Raw genomic sequence first — 15,702 nt, forward strand, 5'->3', positions numbered from 1 at the left:
TATCTCAACTCAAGATTACTGTTATGTCTAGCCAAACACGTTAGTTGTAAGGACTTTAATCCTTTAATCAAATATTAAGATGAAATAATATTTATAGATTGGAGCTGAAAATGTTGTACTGAGCATAGTTCCCAGTACAAATTAAAATTAACATTAGCCTGCACGTTACCAAACAGTACAGATTTTAAAGTTGCCAACTGAACTAAAGTAACTCTTTTGGCTGATGGATACACTCTATCTATTTAAAATCCTCAAAGTAGATTTTTATTTTGAATCAGATTTGTCCTAAATATTGCTGGCAAGTGACTTGGGTCTCCTCTTTCTCTTGTGATCTTTTCCTGTTAGTAGACATCAAAAACGCACACTATTTTAAGGACTGCTGTAGAGTTTGGTGGACGGTTAGTCTGTCTCAAGCATGATATACTGTCCACCTTATTACAACTCCATAAGGAAAAACTGCACTTGTAATAAGGCAGGCGGGATATCCCTCATGTTTGTGATGGAGCACACATACACCAAACTCTACATTAGGCCCTTAGTCTTACAATGATATTAGTGCTTGCCTTGTGTATGTATTCATTGTTTCATTATTTGTTCCATAAATATCTATTATTATTGATATGATTGTGTTTTTGATCGCCTCACATTCGCTAACAGCTGTACTTAACCTGTTTAAGTTGTTGTCCATTGTTATTCAAGTTTGTTGAAAAAGTGACAACTTATTTCTCTCCCCAGTGTTTGTCCGGAGAACAAATCTTTTCCATCTATGACATGCAGAATGGGAGCCAGCTTACTGCTCCCAATTTCACAACTATATGCCCTGCCATTCTGCAGCAAATGTCTTTTCATCCTTGTGGCCAAGCAGAGCCTAGAAACAAAACCAGGCCAAGTTCCACAGAAGGTAAGTGCTTGATATCTGCTGACATTTAACTTCAGTGTGTTGATCTCTTCCCATTTAACAAGAGAATAGTGAGTACTGAGCAGCAAATGGCAGAGTCCAGTTTTATGAAAACCAAAGCATCCTTGATGTCAATGGAATGGTGCAAAACAAATGTAGAAATGTTGGTAATATTATTATTTTAATGATATTACACTGACCACCAAAATGTCTTACTTTTAGTGTAATAAGATGTGTTGTTTCAAACAAGGTTCGCAGCTAGAGCAAACCATTACTCTAACTTGATATTCAATATTCACCAAGATACGTTTCTTGCCTTTATACAACCTTCAGTGTTTTCCGTAATCCCAGTGCCTTCCACCACCTGTGTATTAGAGTCATCAACCGAGACTCTGTGTGGATCAAAAAACAAGGGACTTCTTGTATATCTGCCAGAACGTCTTACAGGAATCCAGAGGGTAGACAGTGACACCGTTGGCTGCACTGACAGATTTACTGATGGCTAATTTTAAAAAGGTGAAACGTGATGTGTGTTTAGCACCATCTCTGAAAAAGCTTCAGTAAACATATCTACAATTAATTGTTTTAAAATGTTGTCACTTTGCAGTTTTAAAACTGCAACAACAGGTTCAGATACACACAAAAACGTGTCTAGAGTCAATAGAAATTAATGAGCAGAAGAAGGGTGTCAGCTTTAGTGTGCACTAACCAGCAATCCAGACTACGTCCAAACGTGGTGACGTTGGGTGTCACCTGAACAAAGCTGTCACACTTGAAAAAGCATACTCCAGAAATCAATTGTAGGTCAACAGCTAAGGTTTAAGCCTAACCTTCTGCAAGTAGCTAGTATCTCACACCCATAATTAGCAGAAGGAGGTCATCCCTAAAATTAGCAATGCACTCCATATGTGGAAAATACAGGGGAAGGACCGCCCATCTAGCCAATGGAACCTGAAAGTATGAACGATCCACCCCTGGTTGCTAATCCTCCAAAGAATTCACTCACTCGTAAAATCAGGACTACATAAGAGCTTGAGATGAGTGGATCTAAGGAAAGCAGTGTCACAGCTTGCTATTGAGCATCGGGTTTTCTCTTTATCTGACACCTCCCAAAATGATTCGAATTTAGGACAAGAATGCACAAAGACAGAGTTAAGAGCGATCCACCCCCTCGAATGAGATTTCCAGTATCTTGTTTTGGGAGCTGTTACCTTATGATTCGTTTACCTCTATATTATGTGGGGATTTTAGATTCAGTTTGCCCAAGAGCTGGGTGCGTCCTCCCAGGAATGTTCGTTCTGTTTACTCAGCAATCTAGAGAGCGGCGCAGGCACGTCAGGATAGAAACATTTAAAAGATGTAAGGGCAATTTTAAACAAGACAAAACATATAAGCGACTGTATGAAAAGCATGTGATCGCTGAAAGAAGAAGTACAGGGGTCAATGCCCAAATAGATTTCAAATACAAAACGAAGTAACCGGCCTAGTGAGACAATGAGACCACTTCCTCACTACATAGTCTAACAAAAGAATTCCTGAGGGGAGTATGTGCCATTGTTAAGGAGAGAAATGTGCATTAGGAACACCTTTAGACAGCACAGATGCAACTGCCTCGTGACCAAAGACATCTCAGGAGAGAGGATGCACTTGCCACCGTACTCATGCAGTTATCAAATACCCCAGGACCTTGAATCATTTTCAGTGCAGAACGTTGGCACACTTCCAAGAATCGCAATTATTTCACTCCTTTAAAAAAAGAAGCAAAATGAAATCTAAGTTGAAAGTGAGCAAGATAGACAGTCTGGTTCCATGATAAAAGATGTTCAATCTAAAGTGAAGTGCAAAACCAACCAGTGCCCCATATGAATTCTTAGTGACGATTGGAGAAATAGGAAATATGTTTTCATGTAAGTAGGGCACCTGTGTTCCAAACTCCGCACACTCCATGCTGGAGAATTCTGAAAAAGGTATCCAGTTTTTAATTTATAATTTATCGCAGTATGCACTCTGTCATTGAAAATAATAAGAATAAATGATAATAATGAACTATTAGTAATCACACGTGCTGCAAGAAATAATTGTAAAACGAGTTACTAATCAATCAGAAAAGTACAGCTCAAAAATTAGCCTTTCACAGTCTTAACACTCAGGTTTCCCCTTTCTACCCGATGAGGGACTGCAATTCACGGCCGATGCCAAGCCCCCTTTTGGAAATAGTCCAAGTCTGAGCAGCTTTTAAGTTGTTGACTAACGTCTATGTAGATCCACATCGAACAACGAGGGCACCTAGTACCAGCCTCCTTTTGTGACATTCTGAAACATTCTGAAACTGAAATCTGTCATAAACAAACCAGAAAACTGCATAACCTCTTTGTGAAATCAAAGCCTATATTACACATAGGAGGATCCACCAGAGATTTAAATTGAAGTGACAGAACCACTTGGAATTACCCCTTCCATAAGGTAAGCAGAGAAAACATTAGGATGCACGCTTGCCGTCCACCCCAGTCTCAAAGGCTACACCTCAAAGTTAATAGAAATCAGCAGTCAATCAACAAGAATCCATTTGACGACCTTTAACATGGCCTAGTGGTATCGCCATCCTCAGTGTCCACCACCGAACAACCATTTAGTCCATGTAGTCAATACTCCACACACACACACATAGACACACCAGTCGAGTTTCAGAAACCTAAAAGGTCAGTCATAGGACTCCTGTTATGACTGATATTTGCTGACTACCACTTGAAACAAAAATAGATTTCAAGACGCACTACATAGTTTACAGAGCACAAAAAAAAAATCTGTCACCAACTCTGCGAACTAACAGTCTCTATAGAAAGGCATGCAATACAGGAGGGGCTAAATCTGGCCATTGCTCAGTTATCGTTCGGAAAAGCCCTAAAATTCATACATTTTAAAATGTTGCTTGTAAAAGGTTATTGCTCTTAAAACTTTATGGTGTCTTCTCTGGGATCTGAACAAAGCAAACACATAAACAATAACTGGTGGGCCACAGTGGGGCCCCTACACTGCCCACTGCATGTCATGGGCAGTGCAGGGACCCCCTGCCAGCACCTTTGGAATGCACACTGTCTGCACTGCAGATAGTGTGAATTCCGAGGATGCTGTTGTGCCACAGCATTGACCTCGGCTTCCTTAAGGGAGCCGAGGCCAATGCTGTTGCACTGTTTTCACCAGTCTGACCGGCAGAAACGTCGTAATACAATGTTTCCACTGGTCGGCCTTTTGGAAACATTGTAATACAACTGGGAGGGAGGCCGCCAGTATGACGGCAGCCTCCTCCCCGCAGCCTCCTCCCTGCGGCTTTGATCCTTCCAACCACCAAAGTTGCAATGAGGCCCTGAGTTTTAGGATTCGTTAATCCTGAAATAAAAATGATTGTGGCCACTTCTGTTAAATGTGATAAGGAACATAAGCCATATTGCAGATGCAATGCTTTAACACCCACTATGCTATTATACTGAGTCCATGGAACCCTGCTGCCAAGTCCTCCAAGCTGGTACCATGTGATCAGCGTGGCTTGGCATCATGGAAGACTATATAAGATGAGCCATGGGCCGAAGCCTTGTTTCATCAGCATGTGGGTTACCTTATTATGGGCGAGCGCAAAGCGCTCCGTCCATTCTGTAATCTCTCTTTGGGCTTCAAACCACGCCAATTTCATATCAGTCACTTACATTGGTTCATAGGCTTACCTTTTAAAATCCGCTTGCTTTCATTTGTGAAAGGCATGCATACGTCATGTCATTTCTGGTGTTTAGCCCACCTACACAGCACCGGTAAACTACTAAAAACATACGAGGCTCGATGTTTTCAGCATGGTGTCCGGACTACTTTATCTGTTTATTTTCCACGCAGCGCGATCGCGCTGCATTTTACATAGTGCGATCACGCTGCGTTTTTTTTCTTTACAACGCTAATAGCTCTAACTCGAGCAAATGCGAGACCCGTTGCATTGAAAATGCTTGTTTTTACTGGTGGTTGAGAAGTGTGCTGGCAATGAAACTGCAGGTTTACTTGTGTTTTCCTTGACTTTTTGCCTCCAAGGAGGCTTACATGTTTTTCTATCCTTTGTCAGACTTTAGTTGGAATCCTATCCCATTCAGTAGTAAAAGAAAGGCGATACCATGTCACAGTTGCATAGCATCCATTGTAAAGGTTATTTAATGGTAGAGGTGTCAGTCGCAACAGAAAGGCATGACGTTAGTTCTTTAGACCAAGAACGAAAGGCACGGTCCTCAAAGTCCAAGGAAGCCTATGCAGCGGCTGTCCCATGTGACAAAGTTTAAAGATTGTTAACTGCGGTGACACATATCCCACTTTGAACCTTAGTGCCGAGAGAGCCCTTAAAGCACTGATAATATTCTGCTTGGTTTAGTCTCTGTATAGATGAAACAAGGAAATCCCGTCGATCAATACGATTTGCACATTAGCTCTTTATCAGCAAACATTTAAAAATGTATTTGAATATGTTTATATGACTAGATTATCTTTGAACCTGCCTAATCTCCTATATTTCTCCCTGTGGGTGACACAAGTCGATGGTGAGAGAAAACAGTGGATTTGTTGTCATGAACTACAATCAATCTCTCACATCTCTCATGTTGACATGTCCTTAACTTGTATGTCCCCAACTCAAAATCATATTTGCCTTTGGGAGGTCATTGATTAGTTGCCATTGATAACCGGGCCAATGGCCAGTTCATAAATAGACAGCACGGATAACACTTCCAATCACTCGCCACTCACATAACATCCAACATTACACTAAAACAGAAGTTCAGACACACATTCCACGCAGCACAGATGTGTAATATTATTAGGTATCTCCGGGCACACAAGAGCACTCTTCACCAGGACCAACATGCACTGTTGAGCAACAAAACCAATTACAATGTAAGCCCTTCTATACAACCAACACAACCCAGATATCCCAATAATTGTCTATCACATCAGCCAGTACCACTCAATACTTCCAGTTACCTTACACACGTATACTTCTATAAGGCTATGGACCTCCTATCTTAAAAGATGCACACGTGATTCAGAACAGCCGCTGGTTTGACGAATGCAAGAACATTCACCCACATGTTGCCACATTTCTCTGACACATGAACCTACTCAGGTACAGTACTGATAGCACATCTTCTAAATCAAATCAGACTTTGCACTGTGATGGTAATCTCATAATAATTTGATAAGCCATCTTTCAGACTGCTCAAAGTGGTGCACTGCAATATGCATAGCAGAGTTTGCACACTGCACAAATGCCAGTAACATAACATGACACAACCGACTGTGCTGGCACCTTGGTGTCAAGAATGATGACAGGCTTGTGTAGAAACTTAGCTGATGTTTCAGTTTTCTTTGTTAAAGTGGTAATTGTTACTCTCTCTCTCTGTCTTCAGGTGCACAATAGTTTTTTTAAAGTACCTTTAATTGCTTACTCTGTAAAATCAGGATAAATATAGCTGTGCAATTGCAATTATTTGAGAGCACTTGTCATTATCCTCATCCATGCAGGATATGTTTGAAAGAAAAACTTTATGAGTGAAGTTGGAATTCTATTAATAATTCATTCTAAAAAGAGAAACCTCGATAATTCTTAAAAAGGTTTCCACACAGTGATATACTTATAAAAATAACTGAAATTACATCACGAAAACTGAGAATCTTGCTATTTCGGGCATTTAATCTAAACTAATGAGGTCATCAGCATAAAGAAGTGAGTAGTTTAGCCTACTGTTTATATCAGGTGTGTTGCAATGAACTTTTGTTAGGTATGACTGCAGGTCAGGTTAAACAAATGATACAACAGCAGTGAAAGCATACAACCCTGTTTGAGTCTGCTGTGAGAATTCTTAAAATATTTCCACAAAGTAAAATAATAACTGAAATGACTTATCACAAAAACTGAGAATTTGCTCTTTATGCCTTGAATTTTCTCTCAATTTGATACTGTATTTGTTCCACAGAACCTGAATGATACCTTGTAAATGCCTTAAATTTGCTTCTTCATGACCTCCCAGCAGGGACGCAGTAACTAAAATGTTGGGACAGACTGCATTGGGCTTTGCGTATTAGGAATGATGGCTCCATCGCCTACCCTAAAATGAACTATCTATTTCGTCCTGTAATTAGCATTAGACCTGTAGCAGACCGTGTGAAGTAACTAATATAGCATTCTGGAATGGAAGAAAAGGCATAGAATGTAAGGTAGGAGGGCCTAGGAAAAACGAAAAGGAATATAAAGCCCTAGTACAGAATGTTATGGCCTGCATGATTAATGGTAGACAACTATTGAGGATTGTGAAAATAAAAATACCCACAATCATATGCATAAGTACATGCTACCTTTTAAATGCTACATGTAAGCCTCTGGTTGGAGTATCTTCTATGGAAAACCAAGAAAATATTGTTGAAAATGTTTCCATTATTGGCTGCTGCTGATGCTACACTGGTCGTTAAAGGCTTTTAACAGCTGTTATACTGTGAGGCATAAAGGCTAAAATGCCATTAGCTCTTTCCACCCATTGGCGGTAAAATGCTATGAGTTAAACTGAGCTAAACCATAAGAGAGGCATGTTTATTTTCAAAGCAAGTACACACATAATAAAATACCAGACTTCATTATAATAGTACATTTAAAGCAAATCAGTAAAGTGAATTATGCTCAAATCATAATATTTAAAAAACAAATATTAATCTTATCAGTCCCTTCTTACAAGCAATTAAAGATAAGGCACCTACGAAAGCTACCATTGTTACCTTACACAGGAAACAGTGACACCACCAGGATAATTGATCTTGACGGGGTAGCAGGGGTCAAAGTTGTGGTCAGCCATGGCGGCGCTGAGTTCAGTGCCACCATGCTGATTACGAGTTCTCATCCTGCTAGCCTTTTCATGACGGGGGTCCCCGCCATGAAAAGGTTGGTGGAAAGCCAGTGCTGGGGGCCTCAGGGGGACCCTGCAAGCACCCTCAGAATGCACACTGTCTGAACTGCATTGTGAGGGTGCTGTTGTGCCATGGTTTTGGCCAATGCCGTGGCACTGTTTTTGCTGGTCTAAGCAGCGGAAATATTGTAATATAATGTTTTCACCAGTCAGCCCACTGGAAACACCGTAACATGGCTGGGGGGGGGAAGTCCGTAGGTATGACGCCAGCCTCCTCCCTTCGGCTTTGGTGGTCGGCTCATTCAGACCACCAAAGTCATAATGAGGCCCTTAGGGCCTATTTTGAGGTTTGGCGGTGCTCAGACCTCCAAACCGGCTGTGGCGGTTGGACCACTGCACTCCTGGTGGGACAGATGTCATCACGAGGATCGTAGGTTCTAATGGGGTGACGGCCGTTGGAGTTGTGGTCAGCCACCGCGGCGCTGAGTTCAGCACCGATGTGCTGATCAGGAGTCGTCTTTCCACCAGCCTTTTCATGGCTGGTGGAAAGTAGTGCTGGGGGCATGGGCAGTACAGGGCCCCTCTGCCAGCACCCACAGAATGTGCACTGTCTGCACTGCAGATAGTGTGCATTCCAGGGGTGCTGTTGTGCCACAACATTGGCCGAGGCCAATGCCATTGAACTGTTTCCGCCTGCCAGCACCCTCAGAATGCGCACTGTCTGAACTGCCAATGTCCTGGCACTATGTCTGCTGGTCTAACCGTCGGAAATATCATAATACGATGTTTCCGCTGGTCAGCCTGGTGGAAACATCGTAATACAACTGAGGGGGAGGTCACTGGTATGACAGCAGCCTCCTCCCCTCGGCTTTATTGGTCAGCTCATTCCGACCACCAGAGTTGTAATGAGGCCCTTAGGGCCCTATTATAAGTTTGACGGTCCTCAGACCACCAAACGGGCTGTGGCAGTTTGACTGCCGCACTCCTGACGGCACTGCCATCACCGCGAGGATCATAGATTCCAGTGGGGTGGTGGCCTTTGGAGTTGTGGTCAGCCACAGCGGTGCTGAGTTCAGCACTGATATGCTGATCACGAGTCCTCTCTCTGCCAGCCCTAAAAGGCTGGTGTAAAGCAATGCTGGGGGCCACAGTGGGGCCCCTACACTGCCCACTGCATGTTATGGGCAGTGCAGGGCCCCCCTGCCAGCACCTCTGGAATGCACACTGTCTGCACTGCATATAGTGTGAATTCCGAGGATGCTGTTGTGCCACAGCATTGGCCTCGGCTTCCTTAAGGGAGCTGAGGCCAATGCTGTTGCACTGTTTACACCAGTCGGACCGGCAGAAACTTCGTAATTCAATGTTTCCACTGGTCAGCCTTTTGGAAACATTGTAATACGACTGGGAGGGAGGCTGCCGGTATGACAGCAGCCTCCTCCCCGCAGCCTCCTCCCTGCGGCTTTGATCCTTCCAACCACCAAAGTTGCAATGAGGCCCTGAGTTTTAGGATTCGTTAATCCTGAAATAAAAATGATTGTGGCCACTTCTGTTAAATGTGATAAGGAACATAAGCCGTATTCCAGATGCAATGCTTTAACACCCACTATGCTTGATATGTTTAGAGCCTTTTGTAGTGCATGACCTTTCAATGTGTCAAAAGTGAGGGAGGCCCAAAAAAATCTAAGCTGGATGCAAAATGTACCATGGGAAGCATGTTTTTTCTTGCCTACCCGCATAACCTTTGTTTTTGATGTACTGATGGTTAATATGTTTGTAGTACAGTATGATTCTAGGGTATGCAGACGTCTTTATGGCCATTTAATCTAAAATATGAGGTCATCAACATAAAGAAGTAAGTGGTCTCGTCTACTGTTTATATTAGGTGGATAACAATTAACTTTTATTAGTGATGACTGCAGGGCATGTTAAACATAGGTAACAACAGCAGTGCAAGCACACGATCCTGTTTGAGTCTGTTGTGAGTAAATTACCCTGCCTCCTCATCTCCACGGTCGATGCTCCGCTGTACCCTTGTATTGGTGTGCAAAGCTATAGGTAATTTAAATAGCTCATTTGGAATATTCGATCTAGCAAGCTTGGTCCAGAGCATTCCCCTATCCACCACATCAAAAGCTGATAAAAAATTTATAAAACGTATGTAGAAGTCTTCTTGGCAGACCGATTTACGAATTATATAATTTAGTGGAAAACATATGGCATAAGGTGGTCTACCATGGTCTAAAGCCTGCTTGCCCCTTGAGCATTAATAAATGTGTTGTTGCTCACTCCTCAACCTCTTGTAGCAATAGTCAGGCAGTCAGATAAGACAGTATGCTTTCCAACTCCCTTCTTTAAAAATTCTGCGTTGTTAAAGAACCCTGCCAAGCACTTGGGATCCAACAAGTCAAACGAACTTACACATTATTCAAATACAATTCTCATTGTAAATCTGTCACTTTTTAAGCCTCACAAGCACTTGCTAGAGTAAAACCGTCAACTACCAATTTACAGACCTTCATGTCATTTATTTTTAATTGCATGAACCATCTTTTACCAAATACCCTCCATTGCCAGTTTCTTTTTTTCTCTACCATTGACATGACGCTGATTGTTCTGGTGCTCCGGGGCAATGGTTCCTAACTAGTAGTCCTCAGACCCTAAGGAATCCGCAACGCATACTCAGGGGGGCCACAGTTGAGAAAATGACATTATTAGTAGACTAATGTATATATACATAAAAAAACAAAACTTTAAATTGTCAACTATACTGCAAAAGTGAAGGAATGTGGAACTAAAGGCTGCACATTAAGTTGGCATCCTACAATACAAAATCAGTGCTACTAAAGCAAACAGAAACCATTATGGACAATTGGTGGCCTTATTGAAACCCATAAACAATAAAATATAAAAAGAAAACATTTTTACTAATATTTTTAGTTACATTTTCTCTATACTTTATCAAAGAGAGACTCAATAGTCGGAGTGGAGATCTCCTTATGGTTAAGTGTAGGGAAAAAAGTTTATTAAACTTTATAATTATAATAAATTACTAAAAATATTTTTGTGTTAAACGATGATGTAAATTAACTTTACATCTTTATTTTACACTTACAAGAATATAGAAAATTCTATAGCATGATTACCTTGATTTTGAATTAAAACGTTAATTAATTTAAATATATTAAATTAAATACAAATCACTTTTCTGACATTTTCAGTATGCATTAAGAATTATTAAAAGGAATGTATAGAAGTAAAGTTAATTTAACTATATTTAAATACAAATGATTGTTTTAGTAAATTGTAAATGCAAAAACGGTTATCAAAATATTTTACAATTAAACAATAATATGGCTTTTTTAGGTTGTTTTTTTTTTACAATAGATTATACCTATTTATATTTATACCTATTTTAAATAATATACTTTAATGTAAGACTATTTTTATGGGGTTTTATTTAAACCCCTACATTCATTATTTTCAGTCGAAGGGTGGTCAGTATTGGTGGTTAGCCATGTGCAGTGCTGAACTTACTACTGATTCTTTTTTGGCAGTAGTAACTTGCACGCATAAATTTGGCACCACCCCCTTTTTCAAGGGGTAGATAAAGTCTGTTTCTTTGTAACATTAGTCTCCGATTTTTGTCAACAGCAAAACATAGTAAATTTACACAAGAGTGTAAGAGTAAATTAAACAAGTAATTTACTCAGAAGTGCAAGTCACCTTTGGGACATGTCACATTAGTTTGTGGTAAAGTGTCACCCATGAGACAGGAAATGTCACACATGACCACACTGCACACATAAAATATTGTTCTGGACTCTTTCAAGAGAAGAAATTTTCCACATCCATAAATCCTGATAATTTTAGATTCAGTCCCCCCAGGGTTTGGGTGGGTCCTCCCTGGGATGCTTATTGTTTTTGGCAGCAATCTAGACTGTGGTGCAGACACATCAGGATAGAAACATTTGAAAGAGGCAGAGGGCAATTGGTAATATGCGAAAACTATAAGGCCACCAATTGTCCAAGTGTGCAAAGGATGTGATCTCAGGAAATCAGGGTCACTGATAGTGAAGAAATATAGGGGTCCATGCCCAAATAGGGGCATATTTATACTCTGTTTACGCCGGATTTGCACAATTTTTTTACGCAAATCCGGCACAAACTCAACTCCATATTTATATTTTGGCGCTAGGCATGTTCCAGTACCAAAATATTGGAGTTAAAGTCATTTTTTGCCTGCAGAAAACTACCTTGCGTCAATGAGATGCAAGGTAGGTGTTCCCGGGCAAAAATTAACTGTAAGGCCCTAGCACCTTATTTATCCTCCCGTACACAAATCACGCAAGGGGGTGGAGAAGGGGTCAAAAAATGGTGCAAAGCTTGTTTGCACCATTTTTTAACGCCTGGGTCAGGGCAGACGTTAGGAAACCTGTGGGCCTATTTCCATTGTGGAACGCCATGGAATAAGCTCACAGGAGCCCTCCCCAGGCCCCAGGGACACCCCCACCCACACCAGAGGGACAGCAGAGGATGGGGGACCCCATCCCAGCTAAGGATAGGTAAGTATAGTAAGTACGTATATGTTTTTTTATTTTAAAGTGCCAGTGGGGGCCCTGAAATGGGCCCCCGATATGGCACTGTGTGCAATGGCCATGCCAAGGGGACCGTTGTCCCCTGTGCTGGCCATTGGGGTGGTGGGCATAACTCCTGTCTTTTCTCAGACAGGAGTCATGTGGTATGGATGGCTTTGTGTCAGAAAATGACTCTGGGCAGGTTAGAGTCATTTTTTTACTCTAACCTGCTTAACGTCATTTTTTGGTGCAAAACCCCCTTCTTCCATACCGCCAGCCCCACCCGACTAACGTCATTTTTTTTACGCTAGCCTACCCATTGCACCGGCTTGCACCATTCATAAATATGGTGCCCAGCTGGTGCACAGAAATGGTGCAAGCCGGTGCTAAACTTTTTGGTGCAAAACTGCGTTAGTGCAGTTTTGCCCCAAAAAGTATAAATCAGGGCCTTAGTGCTGTATGCAATTTATAAGTCTTATTGCCTTACTGAACAGTACTGGAATGAACCTGGAAAAACATGTATTGATACGATGTGCCAGCAAGCCACCCACTAAACCAGTACCTCGAGGGATAAAGGAACAGGCGAAACCAGCCAAGCACAGAGATACCTGCCTTTCTTAGTAGCTCAAGTGGTGCTGGGCCGAGATTGTGCGGGCCCCTGAGGTGAAGGCCCTTGCATATTGGAAGTGTTGTCTGTTCTTAGGTGCACCCGTGTGGGAAGTGGGGGAAGGCACCTACTGTGCCGAGAAATACTCCAGAGGGGAAAGCGCATCAATGAGATCCCCAAAAGGACCATACCTCTGGGATACTTGGACTCCCAGCAGGGGAAAAGCTTGCGCAGGAGAAGTGGAAAGATGCTGCCTGAATGGGCATATATCAGGTATCCTTGTAGTGTGACACTCAACTGTGAGGTGGGGGGTGGGGAACGAGGGGGGTTCTACACAGTGTCCACCATGAGGTCTGTTTTCATTTGTACCAAAAAGTATAAATCAAGGCCCTAGTTTCTAAGTGCAAAACAAAGATAAATGCCTAGTGAGCCACTAACTGCACTCCCCTAGTGCATAGTCTCACAAATGAATTCCTGAGAGGTACATGTGCCATTATTAAAAGGAGAACTGTGCATTAGAAATACATTTAGACTGAAATTCCCATTGTAAATCTGTCACTTTTTAAACCTTGTAACCACTTGGCAAAGTAAAACCATCAACTATGAATTTCCAGCGCTTTGTGTGATTTTTTTTTAATAGCATGATACATCTTTTGCAAAATAACCACAATACCAGTTTCGTCTTTATTTTAGTATTGACTTGAAACCATTTAACAAGGACTTGTAAGCCAAATTAAAAAAGTATTCAAGTTACTCAAAAGTGCAAGAGTAAATTACACCTGTACATTACTCACAAGTGCAAGTTACCTTTGGGACTAGTCCCTTTAGTTTGTAATAAAGTGTCACAGATGAGACTGGAAAATGTCACACATTAGCACGCTGCACACATACAAAATACTCTTCTACATATGCCCATGGGAAAGCATGAAACTCCATGAACTATGTAAAGGCCAGTAATTAGGAACTATGCTGATTCAATCACGCCTGATAATACCCTCCGATTTTAGTTGCGGCTTCCTCCTTTCACTGCAATGAAGTGTGTCAAAGCAGACCATGGGGACACCTTGACACCTCAATGAGGACTCCAGACTCTATTTTATGGCTAGAAAATGTTCTGTAAACTGGGAGACGTGCACAGTGGCCCTGCCTAAGGGTACGTGCTCATGTTAAGTGCCACAGTAAATTATATTATTCTAAGAACACGGAGGTCAGGTCTGAATGGTACTGCGTTGACTTGGCACTGCCGATATCACCGTGGCGTATAAAAGCCGTGTTACTCTACATTTATTGATCTGAATCGCAGACACATTATCTCAACACTAGCCATTATCTTTTGTTTTCGTTCACCTGGTTTATCATCTGTTGCTGGCCGCCGGGCCTAAATGTTTCTGCAGCGTCATACCCATAAATCTGCAGACATTAACCCCTTCGCTGCCAGGCCTGTCCCCCCCCCAGGTACCAAGCTGTTTTTTTGGCTACATGGGGCAGTTCCCGCTTAGGCCCCCATAACTTTTTGTGCACATAAGCTATCCATGCCAAATTTAGGTCCCTTTTCTCCAACATCCTAGGGATTGTAGAGGTACTCAGACTTTGTGGGTTCCCCTACAAGAGACCAAGAAATTAGGCAAAATATAGTGAAAATGTTGTTTTAAACAAAATGGGAATAAAGGGCTGCAGAAGAAAGCTTGTGTTTTTTCCCCTGAAAATGGCATCAACTAAGGGTTTACGGTGCTAAAATCACCATCTTCCCAGCATTCAGGAACAGGCAGACATGAATCAGAAAACCACATTTTTCAACACAGTTTTGGCATCTTACTGGGACATAACCTATTTTTACTATTTTTGTGTGCTTTCAGCCTCCTTCCAGTTAGTGCCAGAAAAGGGAGTGAAAGAAATGCTGGATCCCGGAAAGCTGAACGTTTCTGAAAAGTAGCCAAATTTTGTATTCAGCAAGGGGTCATTTGTGTAGATCTTACAAGGTTTTTCTACAGAAAATTACAGCAGAAATTAAAAATCTTAAAATTGAGATGAAAAAAACAGCCATTTCTCTCCACGTTTTACTCTGTAACTTTTTCCTTCGATGTCACATTTTTAAAAGCAATATAGCGTTACGTCTGCTGGAATCTTCTGGTTGCAGAGATATATAGGACTTGTAGGTTCATCAAGAACCCTAGGCACCCAGAGCCAATAAAGGAGCTGCACCTTGCAAAGGGTTTTCTTTGTATACTGGGAATACAGCAATTCATTTAGTGAAATATAAAGAGTGAAAAATAGGTATCAAGGAAACCTTTGTATTCCCAAAATGGGCGCAACATAAGGTGTTGAGAAGCAGTGGTTATTTGCACATCTCTGAATTCTGGGGTCCCCATACTAGCATGTGAATCACAGGGCATTACTCAAATAGTCGTCTTTTTTAATCACTGTCTTACATTTGCAAGGAAAAAATATAGAGCAAGGCAAGGGGCAATAACACTTGTTCTTCTATTCTGTGTTTCCCCAAGTGTCCCAATAAAAATGGTACCTGACTTGCATGGGTAGGCCTAATGCAAGTGACAGGAAATGCAACATGGACACATCACATTTTTACATTAAAATCTGACGTGTTTTTTGGAAAGTGCGTAGCTGTGGATTTTGGCCTTCAGCTCAGCTGGCACCTTGGGAAACCTACCAAACCTGTGCACTTTCGAAAACTAGACACCTAGG

General features: G+C 41.6%; 1 protein-coding gene across 3 annotated transcripts in view; it reads left to right on the forward strand.

Annotated features, from left to right (window-relative positions):
- SLC39A8 (solute carrier family 39 member 8) overlaps nt 1-15,702 on the forward strand; it is a 277,625-nt gene that overhangs the window by 91,085 nt on the left and 170,838 nt on the right. For all 3 annotated transcript variants that reach the window (XM_069230211.1, XM_069230210.1, XM_069230212.1), the window contains exon 3: nt 736-901. In XM_069230211.1, coding sequence (XP_069086312.1) covers nt 736-901 — 166 coding nt within the window. The remainder of the gene's footprint in view (nt 1-735; nt 902-15,702) is intronic.

Source organism: Pleurodeles waltl, chromosome 1_1, assembly GCF_031143425.1.
Source record: "Pleurodeles waltl isolate 20211129_DDA chromosome 1_1, aPleWal1.hap1.20221129, whole genome shotgun sequence".
Classification (NCBI taxonomy): Eukaryota; Metazoa; Chordata; class Amphibia; order Caudata; family Salamandridae; genus Pleurodeles; species Pleurodeles waltl.